Raw genomic sequence first — 20158 nt, 5'->3', positions numbered from 1 at the left:
GTTTTGTAGGTATTCATAAGTGTTGAACAAATTGAATTTTTGAACAATTAATCCTGTTGGCAATTGATCTGCCACTTGCTGAGATATTTTTGCCCATGATGGACTAATCAACCTACCATCCATAGAACAACCTGCAATTATCACACCAGTGATTGAGTCCCAATAAAAGACAGAGCACATGTCAAAACACTTGGAAAATGGTTTAATGATGTTTACAACAAAAAAGAACTGTACAGTTACAGTAAAAGATTATCTTTATATGTGTATAAAAACAAAACAAACAAAAATACAGCAGACAAATGCATCAAAATCTACTATGTATCCTGATTCACATACTTAAAATCCCTACACAATCTTTCAGTTCTATGCCACCATGACTGGAGGCCTTTTTTTTTTTTTTTTTCCCATTTTTTGTCTTGTAGTCAGATCGGAGCAGTGTCCCTCAGTGTTGTAGTCCATGATTGAAACCAAAACTCTTTACATTAGAGTCCTGAAGAGTCAATTCATGTCAGACTGCAGAATAAGAAAGAAGGGAAATCAAATGGGGACACATTCCTTTAGATGAGCCCAAGCTTCCAACGTGAGTAGTTAATGTTTTACAGAATACATTTCTTGAAATACACAGACTTAATATGTACATGGTTGGCGTTTTCTTTTTTTTTCCCTCGCTTGTTGAAAGCCATGGTCACTTGGGCCGTGAACTAATAACCACACACATGACACACCCAAAAACATACAAAAATACTATATCTTTAACCTACCAAGAGTAAGACAGTTTTGCAATTAGTTCCATGCTGTGACAGAAAAAAGAGAATACAACAAACAAACGAGAAACAGACGCATTTCACGCAAGTTTTTCTCAGAAATATACCAAAATATACATCTAAGCTTTGGAATTACTGAGGCTAGGACTAAAGCCAGTGCTGGGTTTGTCTCTTAATACACATGCTGCAGGGTGGAAGGGAGAGAAAACAGAGAGAGAGAGAGACACAGGACAGAGAGATATCTTTGGTATCTGCATTTGTCAAAAGTTAAATATTTGGATTTTTGCTTTGGGATAGCGCTTGTGAGGTCCCACAACCTCACCTGGAGTAAAGCATTAAACAAAGTGTCACTGAAGCCCGTCGGCCAGAGGTCTGAGCCGAAGGGACACAGTCCATGCAGAGTGAAGGACCATGATGCATAGTGTCACAGCTGATCAGAGTCTGTAGTGAAGAGACGATGTCAAGGGAGAGAGCAGAAAAGCAGGGAAAAAGGAAGAGGAGAAGGAGGAAGAGGAGGGACACAGCAGTGAGTTTTAGTGACCGCAGGATGTGTATTCCTGGAGACAACAGGGTAATGTCCTGGGACTACAGTGTACAGGTGATGAGGACGAAACAGACGCACTGTGAGAGGCAGGAACAGCATTTTCACCACAGTCCTTGAGAGAGAGAAAGAGTGGAGGGGGAACAACCTAGTAACAGCGCTCAAGACAAACAAACATACAGAGTCCTGAGCATGTACAGTGTGCACAGGATTAACCCTCAGTGTGTATTAACAAACATCACCCAGCTACCACCAGATTGGTTCGTGTCTGTCGGAGAGAAGCCCGCTCAGCTCCTGTTCAACCCCCCTCCGATCCCCGCCCACAGGCACTGAAACCGCTGCACCAGCGAGACGCCGGAGTGTTTTTTTTCCCAGGCGGATACACATTCGCATGCAATAAAAAGCAAACTTTTTACAGATGAACCGAGGACTCGGGTGAGAGCGTGCAGCCGGGATTTGATGCTGAGCAGTGAGGCGGGGATGGGCGGGAGATGGTGTCATTCATATACAATCAAGTTAAAGTCTTTGGTTAATGTTGGTACCACAGGGAAGCGAGAGCGGACTGTGACAGCGCACCGTCATGCGGGAAGACAAGTACATACCTGTACTTGGTTAAGTGAAAATAAATTTGAAAAAAGAAAAATAGGATTGTCAAAATTAAAAAGATGTTCAAATTGTGGAGTCCATTTAAATAAGAGAAAAAAAACTTAAAGAAACCTCTGAGTTATAACAATGCTGAAAAGAATCAGCATGCAGTGTAAGAACACCAAACTCTTAAAGAAAAAAAAGGCAGACATTCGCAAGTACTGGTATGTAATCTGTCTCCCCCCTGTGGTGGCATTTTCCACAGCCCCTCATTAAGTACAGGCGTGACCGGGCTTCTCCACTGACACAAGTTTGTGTATTTTCATCTTTTTTTGTGAGATTTTATAAAATATTTTTTCTTATTTCATAAGTAGATTAAAGCAGGTTTCACTCAGTCTTGAGTTAGAAATGAGGTATACAACAGCTCCTTTTGCCTTACTGGTGCTCCACACTTCCTTTGTCGACGTTAAAAACCAGCAAACCAGTGTGGTGGTTCAACGTACAACAACTTGACCTGTGGCTGATCCGCAAGAGCATCTTGAAATCTCAGAATCACACACTGAAACTGAAGCATTAAAGCCACCTCACTGGCTCAACAGTTGTCAGCTAATGAGATCATAAGTAGAACACAAACTTTAGTTTTACCATTAAAAACCAAAAACTGGCTTGCTTAAAGGCTCTAGATAATCAGTAGAGAACCCCCCTCTGGACTAACAACAAAAATAAGTACTCTCATGTCTCACCTAAAAAAAAAAAAAAAAAAAAAAAAACACACTCTCAAACACCCGCTGGAAGATGGAAAAAAATGCACTATAATGGTTTGCAGACTGCCCTCACTATTCTCTCTTGGTAAGACTCATTCACACTCTCTCACACAACACACACACACCCACCTGCTGGAATTATTAGTAAAGCTTTTCTCACAGGTATCCTCAACCTGTCTGAGTCACACCTAAAAAACATAGGTAGCAACATAATCATCCCACGCACCAAAATGCCCAAAGTACACTGTATTGTTTCAGTGAAAACAATGCACCAGGTGAGCTCAGCGCTCAAGCTCTCTCACACACAACAATGCTACAATGCTCATGTCTTCTACGTAACAATAAGGCATAAATGATAATGTTAATCTTCTTTATCAAACTAAGAAAGCCAGTGATCTTGCCCTCTCACACCATACAAAACAATTAAAGGCATAAAGTAATATTTTAAGAAAAAAATCAAATGATTGTTAAAGACAGCACAGCAAATCAAGTCCACAATGACTCAACCAAAAAAAAAAAAAAAAATCTATTAAAAGATTAAGATCAGATGCCTCAGAGTCTCCTACCAAACCACAGGACCTGTCTACCAGGAGTGTCTGAACGAGACCCTCCTGCTGAAAAGACCTCGCCAATACACGACAGACACAGGTGTCAGCAGCTCACGCTCCACCGGGGCGTGGCCACAGATTTCTTGTGTTCTTTTTCTTTTGGTCTTGAAAGTTTAAAAAAATAATAATAATAATAAAAAAAATTAAAAATTAAAAAAAGAAGAATTAGGGGAGATTTTTTTGAGTAAGCATGATAAACACTACATTCAGTCTTGATAACATACTGGTTCAAATATAAAATATGAATATCTTACAAGTGTTTATATATATATTTATATGTATAGAATTAAGAAAAGATTGTTTCTCTAATTCTTAAGTCTTTCCTCAGATAAATATTTCAGTAACATCCTATGGTGCCGATGGCAACTGGTTCATCTTTAGTAACAACAAACAGCACTGGAACAGGACTGAGTCCTTTAGGCCCATCATGGCCTTAGAAACAGGGAAACCAGCAACGTGAGCAGCCAGACACCTGCCGAGCTGCAAAGAGAAAGGCTTTTACTTTGGCAAGAAGGATCTCAAAACAATATTTAAACCTGGAAATACCCCATAAATAGTAGTACTAGAAAATAGCAGTAGTAGGTTGTCTTTTTATGTATGTTTACTATGTATGGTTCATCAGTATAAACTCTGAATGGTAAGCCAGACAGTACTTATACATTCTACACTGTTCTATACACAGAAATGTCTAAAAGTGAACCTTATGTTTAAGTGCTGCTGAGGTATATTCAGTCAAAATAAATCAACAATAGAAAAGAAGTACACAAGAGGATAACATGGAAAAAATTTGCTGCTTACACTCAGTGATTTAATAATCACTGTGGTAATTCATTTTGTTATTTGGAAGCAGCAGAACAATGCTACTTTTGTATGGGATTTAGCTGAATGTGTAGCACATTAGAATACTTAGCCCGACATTGTGTTGGGTAAGATAATTTGGCAGGTTTTTAATTAGTCCACAGACAGATTTAGGGAGCAGCATATTGTTTCCTAACATGCTGGTTCAAAATGGTGGCGCTGAGGGGAGGTGTAGTATGTCGTCTGATGATCAGATCTATGCATTTACATAGGTGAGCCCCCCAGATGGGCGGGTCTAAACCACAAAACCTGATTTTCCAGGCTGTAGTCATAAAGCTATAGGAAAGCATGCAGGCCTCTCAACAGCACAACTCCACCAGGAGCTTCAGCAGCAAGTTGTTAAAGCTAAGTTTTCTGTGATCCTTATCCAGCAGCACCAAACCAGGAATTATCAGGTATTGACCGAGGTGAGAGAAGAGGAAAATATTTAGCAGTGTGGAGAGTAGAGATCATGAACGGCAACTTGTGTGCTCGGACAGGCACAGCAACTACTGAGGAAAACCACTTTGGTTCAAGCTGTTGTTTTATGGCTGAATATTAGTACAAAACCAAACAACAGAACCTTTCTATTATGCTTCAGAAAAGTCCAAACTGCTACCAAAACGGCCAAAACTGATTTAAAATAGGAAACTAAGCCATCAAATGGCTCAAAGGAAACCAGAATCAGGTGTTAGGGGCGAGGCCCCAATGATAAAGAATCAATTCATAAAGAGTAAAAGGAAACTACTTTCTCATACCCAAACCCGCCAGTCCCTCTCTTTTTGGTCAGTTGTGCTGCCAATTTAAAGTTGAGTTATGAGACACTTTGTCAAATTAAAAAAAAAAAAAAAAAAAAAAAAATCATCTTTGGAAAATGATCATCAAAATATTGCATTTCTATTATCTGTTGACAATGAAGAGAGATTCTGCACTCATAAATATATTGACTAGACTAAGCTACACCGACTACACACAGCAATTATTTTAACAAATATTTTTGGTATATCTTAAAGTACGTAAGCCAGTCAAGTGACTGCAGACAAAAAAAGACAGAATTTCATTCCTCCCAAAACAGGCAGACTGCAGCTCATCAATCCAGTTTTTTGGTACAGATACTGTGCACAAGTAGATACAACGGTACTACTATTAAAAAAGAAAACAAAAAACAAAAAACACAATACAATAACCTCATCTAGCCAATGCCACCATCCGTTTGGTATGATGACCACGCCCCCCTGACTGGTCCTCCTAAAAACACACCAGTCGGCTGCAGAGCCTTGAACAGTTACTGAGCTCTCAGCATCTGCCTGAGCCGTAGACAACACATGCAGATGTCTACTTTCTACCTCTGAATCCAAACATAATGTACAGATTTCCAATGGATCACCATCCAAAACAAATCACCCTTAATCAGACACAGGACTGCATGTCAGCAGCTCTTTTTAAAGCTCTCAATGTAATGTTTTCAGTAATTTTCTCGTCAGTGTCTACGATCCACACCTAGACCGTCGCTTTACAAAAGCTCAGTGGCTACTTTGCCGCTGCAGCGTGATGTAAAACTCAGTGTTTCCAGAAAGAGAGACTCAGAGAGACACACCTGGTCCCTCCGACCCTTAAAGCAATGATAACCTTTATATCGGCCACTTATTACTTGTTTTTAAAGCCTTATAACCACGATTAAAAAGTGATAGTTAAATCTTAACTTAATATTAGACTTACAAAGTTCTGAAAATGTCAAAAAATACAGACAGTAAAGGTAAAAGAAAAAAAGTCTCTAAAATATAACTTTGATATGATTTACGTCAAGGCCTGTCCAAAAACCCAAAAGAGATAATTAAAAGATGGGGTGACACACAAATCCCCATTAGTGATGATGAATATTGTGAAATTAGTAGTAAATCAGTAAAGTTTGAATGTTAAAATCCTAAAGTTTTTGGTTAGAAGTATTTCAGAGAAAATTCTGACCTGGAGATAGGAGGATATATATATATATGTATATATGTACAAAATGTGAACAGCTTGGTGGTGCCGAGAATATTTTCTTCCTGGACACTTGTCAAGGTTCATGAGGAGCGGCAGTCCAACAACAGTGTCCATCTGGCTACTGTTTGTGGAAGAAACATCCAAGAATCATAAAGGAAAAGACAGCAAACAAAAAAAAGAGGAAAAAAGATAACCTCAACCTCATTTGAGGTCTTTTTCTTTTTGGTGGCAGCAAAAGGATTAAATAATGATAGATACAATGGAAAGAATGTGGAGAAGTTAGTGAAGCACAGATCAAACGACCTCCCTATTCCCTACATGGTGTGATAGGAGTAGTGCACGACGTAAGAAATAGGGCGTTAATTCAGGATGCAGCCTGACTGGCTTCACTGAGCCTTGGAGGCAGTGGTAATGGTCGAGGCTTGCACAGGCACAGTAGCCGTGGTGGCTTGATGAGCATCAGCAGTGACCTGCAACCCCCCCGTCCCGGCCGACACCAGGCTGACAGGGGGGCTGGTGAGCACCGACAGGTTCGGGGGGTTCAGGAAGAACGTGTTACCAGCAGACGTGTTGGCGAACAGCAGGTTGCTGCCGTCCAGAGAAGTGATGGGGATTGTGCCGCTTGCCAGAGCTGTGAAGAAGAGGCAGGTGGTGCATTTAGTGTGACACGACAAGATGGTTGACAGTCCATACCATGCAAATACCTAGGCAACTGGGTTTATGTTTTGTTTCAGAAAATATTGCAAGAGAAATAGGAAATTTCTGTTCACTAAGTATTTCATGTATTGTCTTGAATTCACACACACCTTGAATAGTGGCCAGAGCGCTGTTGCTCATGAGGGCAGGACTCAGCGCACTTCCGAGGCCACCAGGAGTCAGACTGAGCAGGGTCCCCCTAGACAGACAGGCAAAGATCAGAAAGATTAGTAGGAAGACACCTGAGCTACAGAGCAAGATCAATAGAAGTGATAATTGGAGGACCAGTTTGAACATGGCCAGAGCTAACCCTGGAGTGAACTGTGAAGATGCCATCAGTCCTGGGTTGAGCCCTGCAGCGGCAGCCATAGCAGCAAAGCTAGCACTGGTGGGTAACTGGGCAGCACCCTGCAGTGCAGACAGCCCCTGAGCCGCCACCATCATCTGGCCCGTGCCTAAAGTGGTGGCTATGGATGTTGGGGCCTGGGTGACGATGGTTTGCGCCTGAGTGCCAGCCTTGCTCTCTGTGGTCGTGGACTGATTAGTCGTTGGTGACGGGCTTAAAGATGGAGAGCTGGTTGCTGTGGTAACCACAGGTGCAGTGGAGATGACGGATGCGGTGTTTGTGGCTCCAACTGTCGTGCCTATGGGGGAGAAAATAAAAGACATAAAAATTAACCTTAAGTTCTATTATTTTGTGCGATGAGAGGCACACTTTCATAAAGGCAAAAGCACACACCTGTGAAAGGCAAACTGGGGACGCTGGTGCTGGTGAGAGGCATCACTGGGTTTACAGTCAGAGTGGTGGGTGTGTTAATAGTTGAACTGCTCACAAGGCTTGCTGTGCTGGCCACCTGGGCAACAGAGTAAGAGGAGGGATTGAGTGAGCCACTGTGTTTTACAGCATCCTTTAGATACAAACACACAACATTTCCTCCACCTCTACACATTAATCCTGCAAAAAACGTTACACACAAATGTGTGTGTGTGTGTGTGTCCACCCCTACCAAAGGGCTACTGGGGGTAAAGATGGTTTTGATGGGGGTGCTGCCTCCTCCACTGTTGCCACTGCTCGGGGGGTTAATCCTCTTCTCTTTCTGCCGACGATTGCAGAACCAGACCCGAATCACCTCTTTCTCCATGTTGAGCTGGTCAGCGATCATGGTGATCTCCTCAGAGGTAGGTTTTTGGTTCTGCTTGAAGAGGGCAAAGAAGCCAGGGGTTCCTTGTCAGCACTGAGGAGACTACATCATTCACCACCTCCACATTTATAACTCCTATAATTAATATGATCATTTTACACACTTACAAATTGGTAAAATATTCAACTCACAACAGTGACAAGTTTTCATAGATAGAAAATATCTCTCAGTAGAAACCCCCAAAACCACTCCTGCCGCACAGTCCACTTCTTAACCAGCCCTCCGTACACTTGGATATTATGTGAAAATAACCCCTAACTTTTGTTTAATGAGAATAAAAAAAACTAATTTCTCCTCTTATTGGTAACTTCAGGAATAGGAGTTTCTCACCTCCAGAAAGCTCTTTTCTAAGGCCACTCGGATGTTGGTCTCGATACTGGTCCTCTTCTTCCGTCTGCGGTTGATCCCCTCTATGCCCATGCCTGGGGAGCCCAGGGCACTGGGGCTGGACAGGGCCTGGTCAGATGTCAGGTTCTCTGCACAAACAGTACCAACACAAAGGAACGGGAGAGAGGTAAAGACGAGGTACTGTCAAGATACAAAACCTGTCCTTTGCCCATATTCAGAGTGATCAAAAGCGTTATCCCCTTATGCCATTTCTGTTCCTGTATTACTCAGTCAAGGCGGGTTCAGAGACAAACCTGCATCATTGAGCCACTTCTCCAGCAATGGCTTGAGTTTGCACATGTTCTTAAAGCTCAGATTCAAGGCCTCAAAGCGAGAGATGGTAGTTTGGCTGAAGTCGTTTCCATACAGCTTCCCCATTGCTAGGCCAACATCCCCCTGGAGAGAGAGACAGAGAAATATGAATAATGTAACCACCAGTGACATACTTCATCTTACCCACAGCAAAGTCTCACCTCTGAGTTAACTGTTGTATGTATTATATGTACTAAGAATTTGAGCGTAAGGATATCCACAGATGTTCATTTGCAAAAGAAAAACATGGAATTGCAAATCTGAGCATCACTTAATTCCTGAGGATAATAAATCTTTTCAGTCCTGCACACACCTGTGTGAAGCCCAGTTTGATACGCCTCTGTTTAAAGGTCTTGGCAAACTGCTCCAGCTCCTCCAAGTCACTAGGCTCCTCCAGAGTCGGCGTGTCCAACCGTTTGGGTGGTGTCTGACTGTGGGGCAGGGACTGAATAGGTGTGGCTGCTGCTGTGCGGGTTGGAGTTGCAGGCTGCAGAGAACAACAGCAAAATATACAATATGATTGATATTAGGGTTATGAGGAATCTGCAAAGGAGTTGATGTCAAATCGTAAAAAAAAATGTAGGGGAAAATGCAACAAGTAAAACTATAAACGTTGTGATGCTTTGTGATGTGATTTTACATGGAAGTGCAGGCACTGCCAAAATAACTGAAACATGGGTTAAAAGAGGTGCTTTGCATCATTACCAACCTGAGTTGCAAGGGTAATTGGTTGAGTCGGCAGGAGGTTAGCTTGGCTTTGAGGTTGTTGAGGTAGAAGACTCTGGGCTTGCAATATGCCTAAAGAGTGAAAGACAATTAAACAAAAGCTTCATTTACACTGTAATACTTGGAATATGTATCTCCCTCTGCATGTAAACCAAACGTTAAGTGACCTGCTTTACCCTGTTGGGCCTGTGGTGTCGGTGAGATGATGAACTGCTGCAGTGGTGTGGCGATCGGGTGGCCGGGCTGAACCAGAACAAACTGAGGCAGGAGATTCTGCTGCTGTAGCTGCTGAAAGGAACATAAAATAAAAATCCCCACCACAATTGTGTGGAGAATTAGTTTTTTTTATATCATACACAAGCCTAAACAGCATGTCCACAGCACTGTAGCCATGAACTCACATGACCCAAGTTTTGTTGTGGCACCATTACAAGTGACTTTATCACAATTGAAAAACATACTAATCTTATGTTTTAAGACAAACTATACAGTGAATTACCATACTGTCTTTCTGTCTATTTAATTCTAATGAACAAGGTACAGCAATCAAGCCAATAAATATAATGTACACCAACCAGTGTTGAACTTTAGTTATAGGCAGAGCAGGTACTCCTGGACTTAAAAGTCATTGCCACATACAGTCAGTACTGTTTTTTGTTGATTGTTTGTCTGGTCTGAAATTAATACAAGTCATTTGTAGTATTTCCATATTCTCCACATTTCAGTTACTGAACAGCTACAACATTTGCCTCCAGGTGGATGTCAGCAGCTGATTCAAGTAGTACAAAAATAAGGTGTCTGGAGACCTGCATACTCTTATTCAGTTACTGTAACACAGACACCAACCTAAAGCTTGAGGTTTTCTTCACTGCTAATGATTTTTCTCTATAAAAATACTAATTCAAATATCTCATTTAACATTTTCACAGCCAGATGTAAACTGTCTTGATATCCTTCAATACATGACAAAAGTTAGACCAGGCAGTTTTATCTATAATTCTTTGTGCTGCACCTTCTCACAAGGTTTTTTCAGAGAATTGAAGTAAAATGTAATTCCCACAGTACTGTTGTGATAGTAACAAATTGTGCACAACAGTCCACTAACACTAAATATAAGCATTTAAAATTCTGCAATTTCATTCAAAATCTTTCCTTTAGAAAGTTTTGTGAAAACACACTTAAAGGATCTGCAGAAACTGTAGTGCATGGACAACTGTGTCTTACTTGGGTGATCTGGATGGGCTGTGACAGGGGCAGCTGGGTAATGGGCGTGGCTGCAGAGGCTGAGATGCTTGCCCCAGTGGTGCTGTTCTGCTGGCTGGCTGACTGCTGCACGGCTGCAGCCAGGAGCTGAGCTTGGGCCTGCTGGATCAACAGCTGCTGCTGCGCTGGGGTCAGGGTCAACTGAAGAGACGCCGACAGAGAAACAGATACACAGAGGAACACAGTAAACACAGGAGGTTACAGAGAGAGAGAAATACAGTTTTCAGTACAATAACACAGACTGGATAAGTTAGCGTTGTCACAATACTTGAGTTTTGTCTTCAATACCCATGAAAAGTTTAATAAGTTTAATGATAAGTTTAATATACAACACCACAACAGGATATTACAAAAAAGGTGTGTGTTGCATAGACCTGTGACACATTTTACACACAAGTCTTGACATGTTGGCTAGAAATCTGTCTTCATTAAGTTCCATAAGATAAACATGTGAATTATTCCTTCCTGGTTCCAGTTTTAGCAATAACAGCAGGTGTACTGCATTAGTTGATGCTGTTGAAACAGCTGTTTAAATGGCTGCTCCAGTTTGCTGTCATGAACTAGACCACAGCTCCACCTACTCCAATTCCTCTTATTATTATTATTCCAATTTGTGCACACCCTTACAAACAATGCTGAAGTGGATTCTCCACCATGCTGAGTACATTACATCAAGGCACTGACTGTTTGTTTATTTTAACTTTTGACAAAGGTATTGAAGGAGTATTGAAACTCTGGCTATTGTGGCAACGCTACAATGAGTCCAGACAGGCAAGTGGAGAGAAGACTCATGCAGCTGAGCCAGGCACAAGTGCAAATGAGAATGGTCATGTCATGTTCAAACTCAAATCCACATGCACAGTAACCATTCACTCCTGCATAGCACAACAGTAGTCGCATTCAACCCCTCAGATCCTCTCAACAACAGAACAGCCTCAAGGAGAAGATGGATGTGAAATGTGTCATGTGGTTGGCCTGACCATGAGTGTACAGACACACAGGCTATGTCCAAACATGTCCCTCCATTTCCTGGTATGGCGGAATTTGGACATAGCCTGACAGCCACGAGGATGAACGGACAGACAGGCAAAGGAGACACCAGCCTTAGCCACAGAATCAGGGCAATTGGGTTTCATCACCCAATCTTTCAGCCAGGTTTGACCGTGTTCAGGTGTGACCCCAGATGCATGGCTATGACCAGGTTTTAACTCAAGGCAGTGAGGCAACAGGCCACTTACTCCAGCAATCTGTCCCCCGGCCAACATTAGCTGGGTTTGAGGCAATACGCTCTGCTGGACGGAGGTCGGAAGAGCACTCGAGTCTTCCGACTTAGACTAGTGGAGGTGAAGCAAAGACGGGGGCTTAGAGGAGATCTTCCTACAGGCATAACTGAGCATTGCTGACAGTTTAAGGTAGGCCTGGTCAAATAATTCTCTTAATTCCATGTCACTGCTCTTGTCATTAAAATTAGAAAAACTCCCCAAATGTTTTAACCAAAAGTGATTCAAAAGAATATTTAATTCAAACAGATTGAATAAAATAAGAATAATGCTAAAAATACAATGAAAGATCAAATCTCTGTGTACCTGAGCAGCTTTCTGAGAATGAGCCTTAAAGTCTCTGAGCAGGGAGAGGAATTTAAATTAAAAAGGAAGTGAGAAAGTGGGTATTTCAAATGTACTGCAGCCTTCAGAGACAAGAAAAGTGGAGGGAAGGGAGGGGAGAGTCGAGATGCTAATTAAAATAACTGTTATGCAGTGCATGTAAATTCTGCATAGATTTGCATATTCTCGGCCATCTGTTTCCGAGCAACCGCAGAGCAGCTAATTAGCATACAGGGTTGATTAATCTGCCTTGTTGCCAGGCGACACCAGGAGAGCCTGGCTCAGTTTAAATGAACTCTTTCTGCTTGTGCATGTGTGAGTGCAGACGAGCATACCTCTGTTCAAACTTCATAGGTTATTTCATTGTAAAATTACAATTAAACTGTACCACTACACCAAAAGAATTACATTAGACATGTGCTCCCTCCACAAAAACAGGAAAACAAAAGGTTACACAAGGTTAAGCGTGTGATGGTGTGCATCATGTGTTACCTGTTGGAGGAGGGCTTGTGCGTGTGCGTTCGTGATTGCACTTGTGGTTGGCACCGTCTGCCTCTGAAAGTCCAATCCATTGGTTTGGATTCCTGAGGACAGAAATACAGTTCATGAAACGAGCTGTAAAGAGGAGCTCAAAGGTGTTTTTTTGTGTGTGTGTGGTTAAACTGACATCTGTGTCGTTATTAGTTTATCACAAAAATGAGGAACACAACACTAGAAGCCCAGTGGAAGTATAGTTCAGAAAAACAAACAGCTTTCAGGTGCAAGGAAAACTGGGTAAAGTGACAACATATGTAATGGTACTGGTGATGCAAAGTTATAAAGCTGCTGCATAAATCTGTTAAAATGCAGGCTGGTGAATCATCACAGAATTAAATATTAACACTATGGGCGTGCACAAAAACTGGAAGCATAAAGTATCATTAATATTTACTAAATTCATCATTACACAACAGAAATATAAAGCTGAGCACTGAATATACAACGTTCGCTCTGAGTTCAGTCATTTTTATCACAGAATCACTGAAGCACTGTGAAGGTACTGTGATATTCAATAAGCACAAGTGAGGGAAACTGCTCTGAGGTAAACACAAGGATTTTGGAAAGCTGCCATCACTTTTTGCAAAATGACCCAGTAATACAAAAGGCGGACAGCAGTGAGCTTTATCAGATTTTAGCTGCAAAAATGTGTGAATCTGAAACCTGTTGAATGAGGTGGTAAAAGTCGGTACATCCTGGTTTCAGTCCAGCAAAAGAAAAAAAAAGAAACAGAGGGAAAAAAAAGCTGGAGGTCACTCACCGGTGTTCCCGTCACCACTTTCCATTGCACATTTAGCAGTTTCTGACTGATTATTCACTTTAGCATCTGGAAGAGCCAGACAGAGACAGACAGTGAGACACACTCACACCCACTGTCGGTAAAAACATAAGACAGCCTCAGTGATTTCGGGGGGTGCTCTCACTTTTGTCACCCGAGTACATCCTGTAATTTTGTGATTCTCCACAAGAACATTTCAATCATGTTCACCATTCAAAGCAGCAAACGCCATTAACAAGCAAATCTAATCACCAAAACAAACCAATAACATAACTGTAATTTAAGTGCAAACTGTGAGTCTTTTACACAGTAACAAAATCCAGCTGAGCTCCATCACAAAACTCACCCACTCTCGCTCCACCTGTGTTTTCCAGCATGGTTGCCGAACCTATCAAGGAAAATCGCCTCTGCCGGGCAAACCCACCGGCAGGGTATCGGGCACTCTGTTCCTCCTCCCACTCCTCGCTCTCTTCACTCTCCACTGGTCAGCAGCGAGCAGAGTTCAATACAACCAGAGCTACACACACAGACACGGTGGTACTGTCCACCGCACGGTTCACTGAACAACACTGGGATACGCACACTGTGAAAGCCAACAGGGTTTAGGCAAACAGCTCTCCTTCCCTCACTCTGCACTCTCTCTTTTCTTTTCTTATAGCTCTGCCCCTCTCTCTTTACAGTGCCTACTTTGCACTCCCTCCCTCCCTCCCTCCCTCCCTCTCTCCCTCTCTCTCTCTCTCTCTCTCTCTGTCTGTCTGTCTCTGACTCTCTCTCTCTCTCTCTCGTGTGCCAAGATTGTCTGTACTTCTGAAAAAGTTCACCCTCTCCTCCTCTTGCTGGAATGAAACAAACGACAAGTGCAGCTGGCGGCCTCCTCCAACTCTGCCCCCCCTCCTCCAACTCTATAATGAAGCATAATCAGTATTCAGCTGATTAAAGCCGTATGCAAATCTGCCCCTGCCTCGTTAGCAATGCAAGGCTTTGAAGTCCTGCGAGCGACGCATTTCACACCGGGCTCTGAAAGCTTTCTGCATAATTTAAACCCCTATAAATATTTATCAGCTCATTAGCATATTAATTGGATGGCTTTTGGAGGACGATAAAAAAACAGGGGAATAAGGACGACACAGAAAAGGGAGAGAAAAAAAGTGTTCAAACTAGCACTTGGCACAGCAGAGGGAGGGGAGGAAGCAGCACAAGACCAATTACTGTGCTAGTGCACAGCTAAAAAGTAATTAGCTAAGAGCAGGTAACGGGCTGAAGATATCCCAGAATGCAGTGTGAGGCCTGTTGGCGGTGGTCTGGGCATGTTAGCAAGGCGGACTGCATTAATATAATGTCTAAGACTGCTCATTCTGAGAATCTCCAAGAGTCATGGGGACCCAGCCTAACAGCATAAAAAAGGGGGGGAGGGTGGTGGGGGGTATGAGTGGGAGGGGGACTCGCTCAATCGGAAATAAATAACTCCACATTAATCCACCACAAGCCTGTCATTACTGGTAGACCCCCTGTGGGCAAAGCATTCCACAGCGAGCGACTACAGAGAGTGGGTGGCGGGCTTTTGCTGTCTATGTTTATGAAGTGTTTGGAGATTAGCATATTTAGATTAGCTTTACATTCCATTAGTATTTCATTTTGGAGCCCTTTTAAATTCATTTCCAGCATGCTCTCCGAGTTAATACAGGAGGGGGGCAGCCCTGCTATGGTGCTGCACAGGTGTCCAGTGAATCAGAATGACTGGACTGGAATGCATGGCTGTATTGTGGTCTACAGAGGAAGGGGCTTACCGACTAAATCCACAACAACTGCTCCTGGCTGAAGCTCCGATCAACTTCTTCACTTATCCCACTGCTGGACAAAGGGCATTCACATACTAGCTGACCAAACCAAACAATGCCAAGAGGGCACAGTGGCGTTAAACACAGTACATACTGAAAAACAAACAGGACCTTTATCCTCAGTGTGAGGACGGGAGGGTCTTCAATCACAAAGCAGTGTCGGCAGCTGTTTGTAAATAACAGTGTGCTTTTATAACGAACAACCAGAGACTCTGAACCAGTGGTTCTTAAAGGCTTTTTTTTGTCTAATATACCCCAAAAGATAAGTTCAAGTACAAGTGCATCAACATTACTCATCCTGTTTCTAAAATAGTGTTGATGGCTCTACACCTTTGGTTTGGTCCAACCAACAGTGCTATATCCAAAGAAATTAATTAAGCCACAGAAAAGCAAATGTTTACATTCCAGAGTCTTAAAACAATGAATACAAAAATTATACAAACTACAGATTGATAATTAAAACATTAAGTCAATCAACTAATCTATGATTTTTTTCAGCTTTACAATTAATTGCATAAAAGTAGATATAGCTACAATTATTTTTCCATGCAAAACATGATAATTCAATAAGGCTTGGTCTATGTTTTTCCAGTAGGTTTAGTTGAAAATTTACACTACTACCACTTGTCAGATGATGGATGTTTCAACAATTTCATTACTTTGAGTTCTCCATAGTTTTCATAGCTCTTTCAGACAGAGTGGTGGTGTTAAGGACTTACAACTGACTCAGGTTGGGTGGAGGTGTGTCCTGTGCAATATGCCCGGTAGTTTATTGATTATTATGGCAATACGCAATACTACAGACCAACCTTGCACCGATTTGAAATCATATTTATGTGTTTATATCCCTCCTTAACAGATATATGGATATCTTTTAAACCAAATCATGATTTCTGTTTTTCAAACCACTCGCAACCTCAACTGCAAATAATAAATAAACACTGCCTGATACCCCATACCACTCTCCACTGTTCATCCCTTCAAACAACACAGTGTTTAGTTTAGCTCCAGTCCACTGTTTACCAAGGTGGCCACTGCAGAGTATATACAGTTGGCACACTAGTGTGAAATATCTGGAAGGGGCCAAACAAAGTGTGCCTGAGAGGCTAAGAAAATAGTCTGTCTTAATGACCTCTTCAACAATCACATCATGCAAGCAAATGAGAAAACAAAGGAGATGTGAATGCAGAGCCAGCTATCAGCAGTGCACTTCAACACATGTACAGTTACTTGGCTGAATGGTTTGCAAAACCCTGCTGTGGAACAATGCATTATACAAATATCCTGCGAAGAGAATTTTAAATAGGTATCTCATTAGCACAGTAATACAGGAAGACTGACTGAATACTGCAGAGCCGTTAATGTGAGCAGAGAGATTCAACGTGAGACAGAGCAAAAACTTAATTAGCACATCCACATTCTGCCCGATACCTATATTCTTCATCTTAAACACAGAATACATCAAGACCGCTTTTCCACATCTAGACAGGTCTGAGCACTAAGCAGATTTCAGGATGGTCAGGATGTATGGTCACGGCAGATAATCTTTCAATTTGAGGGAATTAATAACCAAACGACCAAAAGCTTGCTGGTTTAATGTAAAATCAACATGAATATCCAAGTGATTTAACATAGTCTTTAATACTTGGTAAATGCATTAAACTCACACAGTCTGACAATAGAGAGGACAAACAGCAGCACTGAACTGCAACACAAATGAGCAAAACACAGGATGCAGTGTAATCTGATGAACAGTAATGGGGCTAACACCACTGTAAGCTACTGTGGTATCTCTTGGGTGGTCATTAGCGAACTGTCTACAGGCTAGGTGGAAAATTCAATCTAACTAAATTAAAGTGCAGTTTCTGGGGGGGGGGGGATATTCAACCCCTCCATGCAGAGGTCATCCATGATTCACTTCTACAGTTTGACGGTGCAGGCAGCCTAAATTCACCACCTAAGACACCGATATTAGCATTATTTGCCGGTTAGTCATGTGTAATTGTAACACTAAAATACTGCACTTCTGCCACTTTTCCCTCATCTGTTTTAACATATTATTGCATCTATACACCAGCGTTTTTAACTGGACTGAATATTCCCTTGCAAAGACCTCTTTTTTCCTTAACCTGCACTTGTCCTAAAGGAACCCTATTTTTAACAATAAAGGCCAGCTGTCAGTTTTACCTTGCTGTACATGTAAAATGGCATTCTTGTTTTCCATTTCCAAGTCTGGAATGACTCACTTTACTTCAGATCACCAGAAACTAGTAGTTTTCTGTTTAGAGCACACCATACAGCTCTTATTAGTTCTGATTTCCGTCCTCCACAGTGCAAAAGCTTGTGTGACTGGAGCCTTCATGGAGGCCTTCTCTGTACTTTGAGATGGCATGTTCTGAATTTATTACAGCAAATGATGCATTATTCATAACAACAGTGTTTACATCAATGAATATGCATGATGGAACTACAAGGCTGGAATGAGGGTGGAACTGCAAAACTGATTAAATGAGAAAAGTAGCCTAACTGTGGGATGACAGAATTATTCCTCATCTGTTCCTTAAGTAGCCCAGTTTAATAAATCAATTTTTTAAATGCAAAGTTAGCCCATTCCCTGACAGTGGATCTAATTTCACAAAATGCTAACAAACAAACAAAATTAGAATGTAGTTTTTCACAACATTTAATGAGTAAAAAAATATAAAATGCTTACAATCTTTTCTCAGCTCAGCTTAAAATGAAAGATATAAGTTCTCTTGACTGTCTTGCTACATATCATATAATTGCCTGAAATGTGATAGCGTCGTTACTGTGGGCAAAGTTAGCTTCCTTGTAACAATGAAAGCCGAGTATGAATTTAGTGTATTACAAAGAACACAGTGTAAATCACCAGTAGGTCCTGGGACATAAAGCTGAGTTTAATTATTAAAACAAACACAGCAAAGATACACAAGAAGCTTCATCTGCATCTAACATCCATTTTTGATTTACAAAAATAGTAATGTCTTCCTCAGTGTTTGGATAATCCCTAAAAAAAAAAAAAGATTACAACAACACAGTCAGAGCCAGTCATACAAATCCATTTTCAAAAAATGATTACACCATGTCCGTCACACAGGGACACATCAAGAGGTCCTTCTTTAATGGACTTCTGTGTAAAAGCAACTTGAACTGCTAGGTCAAATAGTGACGACTCCTGTGTCAGAGATAATAAAACCGATCCTCTGTGGTGGTAATACAACAGACTTCAGACTGCTAACTTAATGGCAAACTTGACTACTTGAGTATTTTCTTCTAAACAGTGCCATCAAGCTGTGTCTTGCCCAGCCATGAAACCAGCAGAGTGAATACTAAGAATGCCCTGCCTGTTATTATTGTGGCCTTCCGGAAGTGGGCCTCTCTACCCCTCCCTGTGCCTGAGGGGGTGGGGTGGGGTGGGGAGTGTGTGGGGGGATACACAGGTACAATCTCGGTATTCACCACAAATTGAGTCAAAACTCCTGTTACAACGAAGGGCATAACAGGTATGAACTAAGTTTCCGAAACAGTTCAGTCAGAAGCGATGAAAAACAAATTAAATATTCTAATTAGGGCAAAAAAGTACTCGGTCCAACTTTTATCAAAGTGCAGATTCTAACAAGCGAGAAACACCATCAGCACAGCGTTATTTTCATCATCCTCAACAGCAAACCACTACAACCCCGTCTGTATTTTATCCGAATTACATGAACACAAACGTAAAGTTAACGTCTAAACCACTGGACCAAGTTAAGAGGAGGCAGCCAGTTAGCCAGCCGGACAACCGCTTCAAATTTGAATAAGCGAGGCCAGGTTTTTTCTTAAATTATTTTTTCCATGTTATTTTTCACAAACACATTTCAGTCTCTATCGTCACAAAGTGTTGTGCCGAGGCGCAGGAAGAGCTCCAGCTCCTCGTCGGCTGATGGAATATGCTGAAGTCCGCACTCTGGTTCAGGCAGGCCCGCATGAATAACACAACAGGCTGCCGGAGCTCCACTGCGCCGAGCGAGCAACACAAAAGGCTGGGGCCAAAAAAATGCTCTGCTATAAAATCACGTCGAGTTGGGTTGCTCACCGAGCTGACACTGTGCGTTTGACAAAAGCCAGGTTTGCTACGTTTTTAACGTATAATAACGCTTGAAAAGAAACAAGCGCGGTCACCACCCGGCACACCGAAAAATGAATATGCAAACCTCTTTCAAAAGCTTCAGTGTGCATCAACACAAAGCCCAGCGTTAGCAAGCGAGCTAACGCTAGCCCGCTAGCATCCCCATTTCAATCAACCTGCGTTAGTCAAATATCTAAATATGTCACATATGAACCAGAGTCACGTCGCCGATTACTAATAAAATATGCTAAATTGTATTTGTCGGCAGAGGTATGAATATGTAGCGGCGTACAGCCGTCTAATCACACAAAGGGGGGAGGCATGTTTCCATGTAATTTGCCGTCGCACTGCAATAGCTCGTTTCCTCCTCTGTCAAATTACAGTTGGCTAGCTGAGTGTAAACTAAAACACAACTGAATATCACCCTGATCTGTTAGTCAGTCTGCGTTTCATCTGTATCCCGTTTATCATAAATTGTGAGTAACACAGTTTGAATATGAGTATGAATATGTAAAATGCTGTAATCATTACCTGGTCCTGAACTCTCATCTTGACTCGCTGCTCCTCCGTCCGCCATTTTGAATATTTAACCCGAAATCCCAGC

The 20158-nt window shown here is 41.9% G+C and overlaps 1 protein-coding gene across 14 annotated transcripts; it reads right to left on the bottom strand.

Moving 5' to 3' along the window:
- Positions 1 to 181: 181 nt before the first annotated feature.
- pou2f1b (POU class 2 homeobox 1b) lies at positions 182 to 20158 on the bottom strand. 14 transcript variants are annotated; one of them, XM_051071949.1, is made up of 16 exons: positions 20086 to 20129; positions 13934 to 14127; positions 13570 to 13635; positions 12765 to 12856; positions 11907 to 12002; positions 10630 to 10809; positions 9573 to 9693; positions 9389 to 9477; positions 8993 to 9166; positions 8623 to 8763; positions 8311 to 8466; positions 7786 to 7974; positions 7518 to 7632; positions 7089 to 7422; positions 6889 to 6977; positions 182 to 6713 (listed from the first exon to the last, which is right to left on the bottom strand). In XM_051071949.1, exons 2-16 carry the CDS (start codon positions 13962 to 13964, stop codon positions 6469 to 6471), a joined length of 2118 nt encoding a protein of 705 aa, XP_050927906.1. In that variant the 5' UTR covers positions 13965 to 14127; positions 20086 to 20129; the 3' UTR covers positions 182 to 6468. The 14 variants fall into 14 exon arrangements, with proteins under 14 accessions (XP_050927906.1, XP_018557959.1, XP_018557960.1 ...); XM_018702443.2 differs by lacking the exon at positions 13934 to 14127 and having other exon boundaries at positions 8311 to 8456; positions 8622 to 8763; positions 20086 to 20158; XM_018702444.2 differs by lacking the exon at positions 13934 to 14127 and having other exon boundaries at positions 7786 to 7971; positions 8311 to 8456; positions 8622 to 8763; positions 20086 to 20158.

This window comes from Lates calcarifer, linkage group LG1 (assembly GCF_001640805.2).
Source record: "Lates calcarifer isolate ASB-BC8 linkage group LG1, TLL_Latcal_v3, whole genome shotgun sequence".
NCBI classification, from domain to species: Eukaryota; Metazoa; Chordata; class Actinopteri; family Centropomidae; genus Lates; species Lates calcarifer.
Note: the sequence above shows the minus strand (reverse complement) of the source record. Positions and strands in the feature narration are given on the sequence as shown.